Source organism: Centroberyx gerrardi, chromosome 10 (genome assembly GCF_048128805.1).
Source record: "Centroberyx gerrardi isolate f3 chromosome 10, fCenGer3.hap1.cur.20231027, whole genome shotgun sequence".
Classification (NCBI taxonomy): domain Eukaryota; kingdom Metazoa; phylum Chordata; class Actinopteri; order Beryciformes; family Berycidae; genus Centroberyx; species Centroberyx gerrardi.
In genome coordinates this window covers 22868334-22883220 of record NC_136006.1, presented here as the reverse complement: position 1 = coordinate 22883220, position 14887 = coordinate 22868334, and the positions used below count along the sequence as shown (strand labels likewise).

General features: G+C 41.8%; 1 protein-coding gene across 1 annotated transcript; it reads left to right on the top strand.

Moving 5' to 3' along the window:
• The first annotated feature begins 140 nt into the window (after positions 1 to 140).
• stam2 (signal transducing adaptor molecule (SH3 domain and ITAM motif) 2) lies at positions 141 to 12471 on the top strand. Its single transcript, XM_071919592.2, has 14 exons — positions 141 to 282; positions 1760 to 1844; positions 2487 to 2562; positions 3590 to 3685; positions 4040 to 4186; positions 6440 to 6506; positions 6812 to 7010; positions 7696 to 7790; positions 7985 to 8067; positions 8443 to 8530; positions 8664 to 8718; positions 8967 to 9120; positions 10206 to 10366; positions 10684 to 12471. Exons 1-14 carry the CDS (start codon positions 243 to 245, stop codon positions 10871 to 10873), a joined length of 1536 nt encoding a protein of 511 aa, XP_071775693.1. The 5' UTR covers positions 141 to 242; the 3' UTR covers positions 10874 to 12471.
• The last annotated feature ends 2416 nt before the right edge of the window (positions 12472 to 14887 follow it).

Genomic DNA, 14887 nt, shown 5'->3' with positions numbered 1-14887 from the left:
TCATTAAATAACAAAGCCGTAACATAGTGCCAGTCAGAATAAGACATTTGTTGTTTTTTTTGCCCAGTCACTCCAGTTCAATTTTTTAAAATACTGTTCAGGCATTATTGAAGACAGCTACGTTTCCGGAAGAGCAACTGGTGAGAGTTTGATGGATAAGGAAGAGATATTTGTTTAGTCTTGAGAACATTCACTGACTTTTCTTTACTCTAAAAGCGTCCGGTTGTTTTTAAACCGTCAACATGCCTTTATTTGCCCAAAATCCATTTGATCAAGATGTTGGTAAGTGAACTGTTTCTCTGAAAGACGCGACGTTGTAGCCAGCTAGACTTCGAGTTAGCTTAGCTTAGTCCGCTAGCGATGTCTTACATAGCACTGACGTTTTTGACAACAGCATCAACAACCTGGCTGCTATGACTGAGCTGTGTCGTAGTTTCTTGGACCTTGCTAGCTTGCTCGGTAGCTAGCTGGTTGCTTGTCAACAACTTCCATTGAATATATCTAATGCCGTGTGGTTGCTTATTAACTAACCAAAATTAACTTAGTGTCATATCAGTGTACGTTAACCACTGTTTGATTTAAACCGGGCATAGCTGGCTAGTGGGGCTGTCCTGGTATTGTGAGAATCACATGAGAGTGAGGTGACTTCATCAGAAATATGTTGCTTCATGGGCCTTACAACATTTGATATTGCCAAGTAAGACAAGACGAGTCATAGGCATAGAGTGTATGTCATATTCTGTTAGCTTAGGTAATTATGTTGTAGATGTGCAGCCTATTTTTCCTATAAACATTACTGAACGTGTCATCATTTAAATTTCCATGCAAATTTCCCTAGTCACTGCACTTATCACTCCCTGGAACACCATGGTCTTTGTATCAGAACAGTATGTAGGCCAGTTATGGCCAGACAATAGTGCACTGTTTTGTGCTGGCTCTCTGGGTGTTATAGTCGGGATGATATGAAGTGTCATGGCAGGGTTTATTATGAGGCAGAATTGTTTCACCATTTTACAAAACTGCCACAGTAGATGGGCATCATTTGTGAAATTCCGGTAGCTCAGAGGCACCTTTTGAAATGAGCTGAAGTATTCTAGAGAAGATCTCATCATCCATTTCTGAGAAAGTGACCCTGATATAGGCTATATATTAATCCTGAGTTGTTTTTAGTCTTCCCTCCTCTTAGAGTGAAGGCTATGATTTTACACCACCAGTCAAATGTTTGGACTCACCTGATTGAATGTACAATGTTTTTCATTATCTTAAAGCCATTTTTATCTAAAAATTGATCCTAAATGCTTGAAATTTGTTTTTTAGACAAATATAAAAGTTGATGCCTGTGTATGAATTTCTTTCCAAAATCTTTGCCTTTCCATCAAGGCAAAGGGTGGCTACTTTAAATAATCTAAAATATAAGATAGTTTTAATTTAACATTTTTTTGGTCACTGCATAATTCCATTTGTGTTATTTCAGTGTCTTTACTGTTATTCTAAAATGTGGAAAATAGTATAAATAAAGAAAAATGCGTGTGTCCAAACTTTTGACTGGTAGGGTATATTAGGTTGTCGGGCCTTGGTGTACTGTTTACTGATTCAAAGCCGTTGTTGCAGTTTATCGGTTGCTATTATTGTTATTGTTAAACTCGCCCACTGGTATTGACGTTTCTGCTTACTGATATGTTCAGAGACAAGCAGCAGTGACACCAAAGAAAATGTTTTCTCATTGGACCATATGTATCCCTGTTTGACATATTTGCAGAGAAGGCGACCAATGAAAACAACACAACAGATGACTGGGGCCTCATTATGGACATCTGTGATAGGATTGGAACGACACCCAATGGGTAAGCTGGAACAAGGCATTCTGTTTCAATAATAACAGCCTTATTTACTCACACCAACACACCATCCTCTCCTGCCAAAAGCATATTGGCCATGTCCGGCTTGTATTTTTCATTTGAGCAGTGTTGAGGTTCATGAGAGCTGCTTATTATTCCAGTACAGTACATTTGTTGACAATTTGCAATTGAAAATAGTCTACAGTTGGTTCATTAGCTGCTTGGGAGTAATGTGTGATAGTTAGGGAAATTACAGTAGGCACTGTTTAGGCAGCGCAGAGCTCCAGAGCCGTGCATAAGAGAAATCCAGTGTGCTCTCATACACCAGACAGTTTGGTAGAAGTCAAACAAGCATCAGCCAACCTGAGGTTTGTGCGCTGTACATCCACATACCAGGAAGTAGCTCGGTCATTTTCTAACTGTCAACACATTAATTAAATATTTTGTTCAGTGATTCTCTTAGTTGCAACAACACTGTGCTACCACAGCACTGTGGTGTTAACAGGTGGAATTGTTAAAGTCAACGTAGTTTCACTCACTCCAGTCATGCATACCTCCCACCCCCCACCCCTCCACCCGAGCACTTAGACAGCACTAGCACACTTATTCCTAATCAACTCTATTCTATTCTGTTCTCTTCTGTTACAGAGCGAAGGACTCCCTGAGATCCATCATGAAGAGAGTCAACCACAAGGTGCCTCACGTTGCCATGCAGGCCCTCACCGTGAGTTCTCTCTTTCTATGCTACCATCACACAAAATGTAACACACCTTCTTCCACCAACTTCTGGAATAGCTGTACCACCCATCATCAGTGAATGCATCCAATCCATTACAACCCTTTTGTGACTTTCCTTGCAGTTTAGATGTTGCTTATTGGTGTATTTATAGCTTGTTAATCGTCATTTTTCAAGAGTACAGTCATTCTCTACTGTACAGGTGAAAGGTATGGAGTGTCCATATACAAGTCCAATGTTTTACATCACTTGTCGAATTTTAAAAGGAAATGGCACTCATTTAAGAAGAAGTCTCTCCCAAAGCTAGAAACTGTGGAACCAAGACGATCCAATCTATATCATCAAGTTCTTTAACTGGACCTCCTCAATAGATTGGCACGCTGTCAATATCGAGTCAGTTTACAGAGCAATAAATACAGATAAAAACGAGAACAAAGACCTTGAAATTTCATGATAGGAGGCCACAGCCTTTATTTGAATTTGTGTGCATATGTGTGTGTGCACAAATGGGCAAAATAAGAACTTATAGACAGCCACGGTGCTCTTCTCTCTCATTTAAGGGACAGAAGTAAATGTCCACTATTGCACTAAAGCTGTCATTGAGCTGATATCCCTCTATAAAGCCATACAAGGAAGTAGAAGAGTTAATTATGCGGGTCGATAACTAAGACACAAGGAATATGGCGACTCTTTCTCTGACTGAGTCACCATGAGCAAGTTCTGTCACATGGCCTGCTCTATTTTTAGACCTCTCTGCCCTCTCATTCAGAGAATTCAAACCCTATTGTCATAAAACCATTTATAACTATAAAAGTCTCGCCTCATATTAATATGTGCATCAATAATTCAGTGATGGGAGCAGTTCATTGAAAAATCCTCTTCCTTGGTTGAGATGCATTCTATCCAAGATATTTACTGCATCTGGTGGCCAGTAGTTGTTAAGTGGATGTTTTACTGTACATACATGCCAAGTGTTATATCTCATTCTTAACCATTTGCACCTCTCCTTTGACAGTTGCTGGGTGCCTGTGTGTCAAACGGTGGCAAAATATTCCATTTAGAAATCTGCTCGCGGGAGTTTGCCAGTGAAGTACGGACTGTGCTGAGCCGGGTAGGTGAACTTCTCCAGTTTATTTGCTCATAAATCCTATTTTTATGACCGCTTTTATTACAATATCTCTCTCTTGTCGGCTCTTTGTAGACACTTGACCACTGCCATTCCCACACAAGCACTCCCTCACACTCTCATACACGAGTTAGATTAACTGAAATGTCATCTTTCGCAGATGGAACCCTGCATACTCTTGGCACTTCATGGCACTTGGTTGCCTACACCTGAACTATCCAGTCCTTTAAGATCTACATACTGTGTTAGGAGCCTGTTAATTGGCAGCCATTAGGGTCTGTTTCTGACACAACAGACACAGGAGAGAGTAACATATGGCTATCTGCATGTCTTCTATAGGCCCATCCCAAAGTGTGTGAGAAGCTGAAGGCTCTGATGGTGGAGTGGGCGGAGGACTTCCAGAAGGATCCACAGCTCAGTCTCATCAGCGCCACCATCAAGTCTCTGAAAGACGATGGCATCAGCTTCCCCTCCACAGGCTCTCAGGTACATTAACAGAAGGAAGCTAACTTTTCTGTCTACAAGCAGCAGTGTCTGGTAAATCCCAGACTTCACCAGCCCCTTTCATCATTCAGCCAACCGGCTTTTATAATGGAATAGGAACTCCAAATGATGGTTGGTTGCCTGCCAAAGTGGCTGGTAGCACAGACAAACTCGCCAGCCACAACGGCATTTAGCAGCATTTCGCTGGTGTTAATCCCAGCCACAGCCTAACACTTTCTGTCAAATGTGAGCAAATGCATACTCTGACTTAATGTGTGGTAATATCATTCAACAAATCTAATCTGTTAGGATGTCTGCTATCAGCAGCTCCGCCATCTCTTTCCTCGCAGTTCTCTTTCGCACTCCCTTTTCATGATGTTTGCTTTGCTCTGGTCACAGCTCCAGCCCACAGACCACAATAACCAAATAAGCATGTGTTGTATGCTCTGGCCTAGCCCCAGGCTAGCATTACGGCTGCGGTTTCACTGCACACCAGCCATGTGTTGCCAACATAAAGGTCGAGGTTGGGTGGAGCTCGTCTGTGTTTGTAAGGAGAGAGCTTACAATGGAATTTCCTCTCGCATATTTCTTGCAATTCTCTGGATATGTGTGTATATACAAGGATCCAAATTGCTACTGTGATTGTATTGAACAGAGCCATTTCTGGTCGCTCTCTATTCTCAGTGTGATAACTGTACACTGTGATGTGTTATTTAACAGTGTCTTATGTGTGTCAAGTGCTGGAGTGGACTTTGCTCTGGCTCTCTTAAATACAGTAACTTTTTTTGAGGGCTTCGCTTTGTCAGATGTTGAATGATGTGAGGTTGTGACTCCATTTTTTAATTAACTTTAATATCGCACAATTTCCTACATAGCCAAAAAGAAAATTTCACAAAAAAAACTACTGTACCACAAATTATGTCCAGTGACCATAACAAAACATGTATATATATTTTTTTCTCAGCATATGTGGCACATAGTGACAGTACAATCAAGTTAATACATGGACTGGGAATTCGCAACACAATTTTACTAGTATGCAGAACCATTATTATTCATCACCTTCTGATTGGGCAACAATAATGTCAGGATAGTGGGTTGTTTCAGAAAACCAGTAGGTGCCAAGGGAGACTAGCTCTAGAGCATTTATCAACAGATCTGCAATGATTTGCTTAAACACGCTCTCACTTGGCACTTATGCATTCTTAGTCAATGGTATACATCTTGTTTTCCAGATGTTATTATTCACTATACACATTACTAACCGGAGCAATTCCCTTTTTTCCTTTGGTAATTTTTCTTAAAAAATACGGTTTGCACTAACATTGATTTCTATATCATATTGTTACTTCAGAGAGCCATAGGTCTACAGTAACTGAATTCTCTATTAGTGAGTGACAACTGACATCCAGGCCCTTCACCCTTTATATCTGCTACCTAATGTCCGATATTCCCTATATATAGAAAGCATCAGAGCATTTTCCCAGCCTCCTTATACTTTCTGTTTTTACCAACTGACTGACTAATCCAATCCCTTCTCTGCAGCACAGATGGGCCTATTAGGAATCAATTCACCCACTGGGAATATGTAGGTGTGAAGAGTAGTTAAGCACTGGGAACAATGTCCAGTTGACCTTTTGGCTTTTTTGACCTCATTACCATTTTGTAGAGCTGCCTAAAATCACCTTAAACATAAGATAATGATGCAGCTCTGCATTGAGGATTTGTCTCTGAAGGGTAGCACCATATTATTGGCAATTGGTGTGGAAGGTTTATTTTTTGGTTGTTGGATACCGGCAACCTTGGAAATTACTAAACAGCATTTCTAAACTACAAACATTCATTGTGTAATTCCTCAAGCTTGATAGGCCAACTCATGGAACCTCAACTAATCAAAAATGCAATCAATAATTGATTACTAACAGTTTTCAGTAACATTTAGCTTATTACTTGTCTAATAATAATAATGTGGGCAGCATGTGCTCATACATAGATACCCTGTGGCCCACTCATAGTAGCTACATAGTGTTTTTTGGCTCCCAACACCATTTCCCATTACTGCGGCATATACTGTATTACCACAAAGGTGTAATACCTGATATGAACTACAGGTGGCATTGCAGTCACTGGGATCACATTTTCACTTCCAGTCTTATCTGCTGCTCTCTCACTCACTCACTCACTCTCTCACTCCTTTACGTACACACACACCCACACACACACAGAATTAACCTTATCTTTCTGTGTTGACCTCAGGTGTCCAGCGCAAAGGTCAGCGCTCCTGCTGTGAGCAAAGCAGCCGATGATGACGACCTGGCCAAAGGTAGGGCACAGCACAACGCGCCACACGCTGCCACACTGAAAACTGCATCATCATTGATCTACCTCATCTGTTGCTCTAAAGATCATTCTCTACTGCACCTGTGTATTTGCCAGCGATGCACTAAGCCTATACGTGTTTGACGTCTGAAAAACATCCTCTTCTCCTATTTCAACCACACTGTTCCTCCTATCTCCTCTCCTCCACCCTTTCCTCTGCCGTCTCTCTCCTCTCTCTGTTTCCTTCATCCCTTCCCTCTCTTCTCCTTCCTCCACCTCTTCCTAACCCCCCCCCCTCCCACCCCACAGCCATCGAGCTCTCCTTGCAGGAGCAGAAGCAGCAGGCGGATACCCGGCCCCTGACCGCGACCTCCGACCCCCCCCACTACACCAACGGCGGCGGGGGGCGGGAGGTCCGGAAAGTGCGTGCGCTCTACGACTTTGAAGCGGCCGAGGATAACGAGCTGACCTTCAAAGCCGGCGAACTTATTCTGGTTTTGGACGACAGGTAACGTGTCACAACGCACACAATAGAGAATCAGACCTGCTATTGCCTCAGTGTGCCGATTTTAGAGGAACTCTCCAGTGCTGAAATACAGTGAAGCATCAGAGCAAATTTTTATTCACTCTCCCATTCCCTTACACACACACTCACACACACATCCACACACACATAAAACGCACATGCATGCACATGTTTCAAACTGCATGATATAGCCTACTACTAGCAGTTGAAAGGCTTCCAAATGTGTGCATCAAAAAGGAAATGGCAATAATCTCCAGTATGTCAACTGGGTGGTTCAGAGATGTAGTTAAATGAAGCTCAAGAGTATAATGTTTTTGTAATGATATACAATGATGTAGTGATAAATAAAAAAGCCAAGTAAACTCCTTCAGTTGGTGATCATCATAAGTCAAGTAACCACCAATTAACACAAAAATGCTTTTTAGAAAACTCTGTCATCATATAACTTGCCTAATTTTCATACAAAATTGTATTTCCACTATGAATTTGCACCATGATGTTTTATGTCTAAAAAGCTGGGTAAACATTATTCCACAACCTAACCTAAAAAAACCATGTTTTACCAGCTCTCTCGGTGAAGGAATAAAAGACGCTCAGTGTTACGGAAATCCTGCCATTGTAAGCTCATGCGTTGATATTTATTCCCATTCCATGTTGTTGTTTACAGCGACCCAAACTGGTGGAAAGGAGAGAACCATAAAGGAGTAGGACTCTTCCCCTCCAACTTTGTTACAACCAACCTGAATGCCGAGCCAGAGGCTGGTAGGTTTTTTTTTTATCAAATGTGAGAGTGAACATAGCTGCTTTTAGATGCTTGTGCTGTGGCATTTTAGTCGTTTTAGTCCCTGCTGACTTAAGAAAGCATGCCAGCTCTGTGTGTTCTCTCTGCCCATAGACTTAAACTAGGGCAAATTAGTTTCAGAGCTGCTGATTTAAATCATCCTTTCCTTCCACAGCGGCTTATGTTGAAAAGACAGCCAGTCCTGAAGAGACAAGCCTTGAAACCAAAGTGGAGCCCGAGCCTGTCTTCATTGATGAGGTACTGCATCCGCATAGCCCCGAGTGCAAAACCTAGGATCATTGTGTGCTAAAATTGTACATTACTACGCATTGGCCTCAACATCAGACCAGTATCCATATTTGACCATAATGAGTTTTTGCTAAGTGTTTTGTATTTGCTGCTACACTAAGAGGTCTAGTCACACTCCAGTAGTCACACCTTGTGGTTGCTGCATGACTGTCCTCATTATCCTGAACTATATGGGCATTTTAGTGCCATCTGTATAATAAAGCCTGCTCTTCTCATTTGATATGGCACTCCACCATTTCCTTTACTAAATACCCCCCATGCACACACATGTACAAACCCAAATCCCTGTTCCATCCAAACCCCCCTTCCTCTTTCTTTCTGCAGGGGAAGATGGACAAAACGCTGGCACTGCTGCAGAACACAGACCCTGCCGATGCAGCTCCCGACTCCCCAGAGCTTGTCCAACTGGAGGGTATAAACTTTAATGCTGGTGTAAATCTAGTAGAACTGCTGCTGGCAACTGCAGTTGGTCTGAGCAACACCGTTCTATTCTAACTTTGTGTTTCTGTGTCCCTCCCCAACTGTAAACATCTCTGATTAAACAGGTGCGTGTGAGCAGATGAACCCGATGATTGATGAGAAGCTACAAGAGATTGACAGGTAAATGTGTTTACAGACGAAGAAATCGAGGAGTGGTTAATCAGAATAATAATTAGTGCTTATTTTTAAGGCCTGGCCATGTCTGGCTCACAGTTACATCAGATTGGTTAACACCTTATGAATCAGAGTGCAGCCTGAGATCGTCAGCCAAGGCCGTCCTGGACACTCTGAAGTTTAGCATGGAGGACAGACACTTCTACATATCAAAAAGGTCTTTATCCAACAAGCATTATGTCTCTGTCTGGCAGGAAGCACTCAGAGTTGTCAGAGTTGAATGTGAAGGTGCTGGAGGCCCTGGAGCTGTATAACAAGCTGATGAACGAGGCTCCATTCTACTCGGCCTACTCCAAGATGCAGCCCCAGGCGCACTACGCACCGTCCGGCTCAGCTGTAGCCATGCAGGTCAGACACATGCACCCACATTGTCCTCTACACTGCCCAAAATCTCCATCTTAACAAGTGATTTCATCTTGTGTCAAGTCTTCTTAAAACAAGTGAACAAATCTGACTATTAGAGTAAGATAATGTCACATTTTCAGTGATTTTACTTGTTTCAAGAATTTCCTTGGATATACTGAAATAAGGCAGATCACTCCATCAGACTCAAGATCACTTGATTCTAGATTTCAAACAAATTGAGCTGCATGGAAAGCAGGTGAAATTATATCACCGACTGGTAGATGCTTTGCTTTCTGGAGTTGTCCTGTGTTAAGGAGGAGGTGCATGTTTGACAAGCTGTGTGTTAATTACCAGTGCGCCCACACACCAACCTTGTTCCCTGGACAAGTGCGTGTCGGCACTGGGTACACACTCACTCTCATCTATTGATCCATTGACCTTTCTGTTGATTGAATGTTTTTTGTCCATGTTTCATTATGTTTTCATTTAGACAATAGAGGACTAATGGAGGGGAAAATCAGTCAGAGCGAGACTTTGACACTTGCCTTATGAGGTGTAGCGCGCTTCTACTTCACCAAAACATTGTCTTGATAGGTTGACATTCAGTCAGGTTCCCCTTGTACCGTGTTTTTCATTATATATTTTTTTCCAGGCGAGTCGTGGCTGCCTGGGTTTTGTTGGCAGAGCTGTTTTCTCTATAATGATTGATGTCACTGTCCCTCCCCAGAGATTTAGAAAAATGTCCACCTCACTGGGCGGACCTGCACCGGAGCGCTGCTCTATTTTATTTGCCCTTCACACTATTTTGCAGGGTTTTGTTTTTTTGCACAGCACTCCAAAATGTACACTATCACAGAAACACACACCTTGTTTCTTCTTGCACCTGCAGTGACAAGGCTTTTTATAAGTACATGAGTACTTGAAATTCAAAAGGTACAATTCTAATAGTATTCATATGGTTTTTATGATCTTCTGCTATATACAGTATCTTCCTTACTTATGCTCTTTCCCCTCTTTTGAATGGGAGAGAAATTGTGAGACATTTGGTCATCACTTAAGACCTGACCCCCCCCCCCCCGTCCTCTCAGGGCTACCCAGGCCAGCCTGGTGGTCCCTACCTGCCTCCAGCGATGCCCCAGGTCCCCCCCGCCCAGGCCTACAGCATGCCCAGCGACCAGCCTGCACCGCTGCACTCACTGCCCCCCAATGCCTCAGCCCCACCCAACAACCAAGCTGCTCCTTACATGAGGTAAGAAAACATTGTCCTCTCCATTATATGCAAGGTTGTCCCAGTAGAGTCTCACAGCATCCCCAAGGTTCATTTAGCTTAGATGCTTGTTAGAGATCTTATATTCTCAGATGGCATTATGTGGTTCATTGTCCGCCTTATGTTTGATTTCTAATCTGCCGACTTGCTGTCAGTGTCAAAGATGCAGGGATCGATTCAAGATTCAGTCGCTAAATACAAACAACAGATAATATAATTTGCTGATTTGCTGGTGTTGAGACTAGGTTTCCATACTTGTTTTTGCCGGTAAGAGACAAGCCTCTTTATTTTCTTCACAGCAGTGGCATGAACCCTCAGTATATGGGCCAAGCTGCTGGAGCCCCTTACCCACCCCAGATGGGCGTGGCCATGGACATGTCGGCCTATCAGAACTCCAACATGCCTCCCGTCTCCTATCCAATGGCTGCTCCCCCTCACCCAGCACCGCAGCAGCAGCAGGCAGCATATTATCAGCAGCCTCTCTTGTAAAACTCGACAGGAGACCTAAGATGAATACATAACTCAAAACATTTCAGTTTCTAGCGGTGTGTTCGATCCGGCTTATCTTGTGTGTGGGGTTATTGCTTTAGGACCGTTCCTTTTGGTCATTTTTTTGTGCCTGACGAGCTGAATCGAGCGCACCCCGGCAAGTTGAAATGGTTTGAGGTGTGTGTGTAGCACAGGTCTGCTGTGCGTCCCGAGTCAGGACTGTGTCTGTGTGCATATCCCCGGCCGTCTGAGGCAAAAACATAGCCGCATCTGTGTGTGAGCTTGCTCCCGCCCTCCTCTTCTTTTTCCTGGCTGACAACGAAGGTCTTCACGAAGGTCACAGGCCACCGCAGAGGGAGCGCCGGGGTCGAACACTGGCAGAAGAACGTGCAAAGAGCGATTGTTGCCCGATTCTAAAGAGACGAACATTTTACGATTCAAAGTACAATACCGTACTACTCGCATATTTCTGACTTTACCCTTTTCAAAGAATTCCAGCGACATGTCATTTTCAACAGGGGGAACAGAGGGTTAATGTCCCTCATCCTCGATTATGCGTTTTGTTCTTTTTGTTTGTTTTTAACGACCCTCTCGTTTTTAAGTTTGTCTTTAAGTGAATTCATCTGAAGGAGGCCACAGTTGATCCCGATTGTTTCTTTGCCAGTCTTTTCTCTTTGCTCATCTGCCTTTAGGCAAATGGATTTAAACGCATTGGACTGGTAAGAACTCGTGTTTTCTCCAATCCAGTGCTTTTTTAAATCTGTTGGAGAGGGAACAAGTGATTCGCTACAGGAGAAAGTGTAGACATTTGAAAGGCAGGAGCTCCATTTTCTTCACCAGCATCCATCACTTTAGCTGATTTCCAATTCTGAACTACAGCTATATTTTCAAATATGTATATTGATTAACATTTATATTTGTGTAAATGGTTCAAAAATTACTTTCCCATCAACTCACTGCCTTGTAATACATTCTGTGGTTGCTTTAGAGATATTTAAGACAAGTCAATTTTATGTGTGTGCATGTGTTTGTGTCTTTTATGTGTATGTATGTGTGTGTATGTTTTGAGTGCTTACCCATATGTCTTCTTTATCATTGTGATGTGACATTTTCACAAGGCCCATGGCAACATAATGGGAGGCTATTCATCAGATTTTATGGGTTAATTGGGAACTGGTTTGTGTTTTCTGGCTTGAGCCAGATCTCATCTTCCCATTGTCCTTCTTCATTGACTCATCTGATGGAAATGCTACATCTATTTATAATGACTACATCAGTACCGTTCTGCTTGTCATCTTTATGGAGTGTGGGGTGTTATTCAGTGAAACCTGAATGTTTCAGAAATTCAGTTTATTATGCAAATGCAAGATATTGAGATGCTTCATGTCTATACATTTAATTTTCAAAATTGTAAATGACATCATCTGTACTTTGATTTGTATATTATTTGGGACATTATAAATCTGTTATTGTCATGCTTTGAGAATGTATAATAATTATTCTCCCCTTTCTTTTGTTTTTACTATAAATGTCCATGCAAAATGCAAACAGAACAAAATTTCCAAATGTTTCCTAATATTCAGAAATCAGAACTTGTTGTTAAGACAAAGACAGAGAAGCTAGAGATCATATGGTTCAAACCAAATAGTTCTCTTCAATCTGTGGGTTAAATTTAAGGAGCAGAATTATTTGAATCTACAGTCTTGTTGTTACAGTAGCTTGATAGATTAAGATATGATTCTAGCAGGAGCTGTCTACACTTTATTTTCTTTACTTGCCTCATATTAAAGGCATTGTATATTAGATGTAAGATATCTGGTTTTGTCAATGTTGGCATTGCACCTTAACTTTGTAAACATTTATGTACCACTGGATGCCTTGTTTTCTGTAGAAATCAAAATATGACATGGAAACAACTTTGGAAAAGGACTTCTGTCTCAGAAGCTGCTGTATATCTAGAATTCTGTATATTTAAAATATTCCAGGGAAAGTTCCTTGTATCCAGCATTTTAAAAATCCTTTTGTAACACAGCAAACTCATAATATTCTTTGAAATAAAAATACCTGTGTTCAAAATGGTCTCTTGTGTCATGTTTTTTTTGTTTAAATTATCCTTGGATGCCTGTACAGTAATTATCTGTGTATAATTACTTGACAGATGGTTAAGAAAGGTGTTGTCAAGCAGAAAACATCAGACAGAATTGGATATATGTGTGTGCACATATGTGTGTACAGATTTCTAATGTTACTGCTCAATATTCCTACAAGAAATATACATTTTATCGGGTTGTTGGTATAATAATATAAAAACCAAAAACAAAAGACTTAATCACATCACATCTCTGTATTTGTGTTAAGGAGAAGGAGACTTCCTCAGCCCATTTGAATAAAGCATCTTGTTAACACCTTTTAATACGGCTGTTCACCTGACAAGCCTCTCCTCCCCCCTGCTGACCAGTTGTCACCAGCTACGCATGGTTAGCCAGCCACCTTCATATGATCATTACCCAGGAGACACTCCAATGATTTATTCATCGAGCCTGGCCTTTTTATAGTTCCTGCTCCTGACTTCTTGAGAAGCCGCACTGGGGATCTTGGAAATGCCACTCTTACTCCAATGGAAAAGCGCAGGTATGACTGTACAGTTTCTCTATTAAACATTAATTAAACTCTCAAGGCAGGAAACCACAAAGATGACGCTCCAGTCCAGGATACACAGCTTAAAGGCTTTCCCACAGGCCATCAGTGGGATTCCCTGAAAACACAAAGCAGCTAGTAGCTCCTATCACCAGGTCAGACCAGATATGGTAATAATGAGGGAGGAGATTTTATTATCCTTTGTTTACCTTGGTAAATCTGCTGAGATAAAGCTGGCCTATTTCATTTTTAAGTGAGGAATACAGGGACAATTAATTAGCTGAAGTTGATAAGCATAGGGCTTAATAACTTTAGTTACTGGTCATTTTATGGTCATGAAATTTCATCCTTCCTCTTCGACCGCAAAAAGCTTCATAAAAAAAAGCTGGAAACTCTAATAAAAAATCACTTCAATCATTTCATACTATTCCCATAGGGACGTACAGTGTGCCTGTGGAATACAAAGTTTATAGTGACCTTATCATAGGCCTACCTTATGGCATTTTTTATTACCTATGATATTACTTTTTTCTGTGGAATAGTTCTTTGACCTATGGTAGCTGCATGATTTTTTTTTTAAGTTTTCTATTCAATTTCTTTTATAGGCCTATTCTTCTTAAATGTATTATCTGATTACTAAGGTTCTTTTATGTAAGGGAGAATAGCATTCGAGTGTGATGAATTGGCTCTAAACTCCCAAGCAAGTGCCAAGAAAGGTCTAACAGCACATCAGAGGGGGATGCTGGCGCAGTGAGGGAGAAAGAGCTCCTTCAATAAACCTGAGCAGTGGGGGAGAGAGGAGAGCTTATGCTGCCTTCAAGGGCTCCTCGAAAGCTCCGATTTCTGAGATTACAAGTGCGTAAATACGACTCATCAGTGCATTCAAGTGCTTTTTAATCAGAGATAATAGTAAAATGATCGTTGTAACAAAGTATAGTTAGTGTTCTACAAACAAAAACTGTGTGACACTGAAAAGTCAAACAAAGAGTTGTAATAGAAACATACAATAAGCTATTCGCACCCGGTTTGGCGTCACACATGTAAACACAACTGTATTAGAGTAACCCGGTTAAGCTCATACTCTCATTATGAGAAACGAAGCCCCTGAACGTCTCATTCATCCCAAATCCTACGTATTTTCCATCTTGTTGGACCGTTCATGTGCAGCTCGAGTTGGAGTTTCGAGATTTCCGTCAGCACTTGAAGGCGGCACAACACAACTGGACAGGGGGTGAGAAGGGGGAGGGGGAGCACATCAGTACCGCGGCAGCCGCACTGACACACACAGGTTTCGGTGTGTGCAGCCTCAGTGAGCAGGACAGCATCCACACAGCGGTCAAAGCTGCGTTTTAGAGCGGTTTTCTTCTGAAGTTGGCG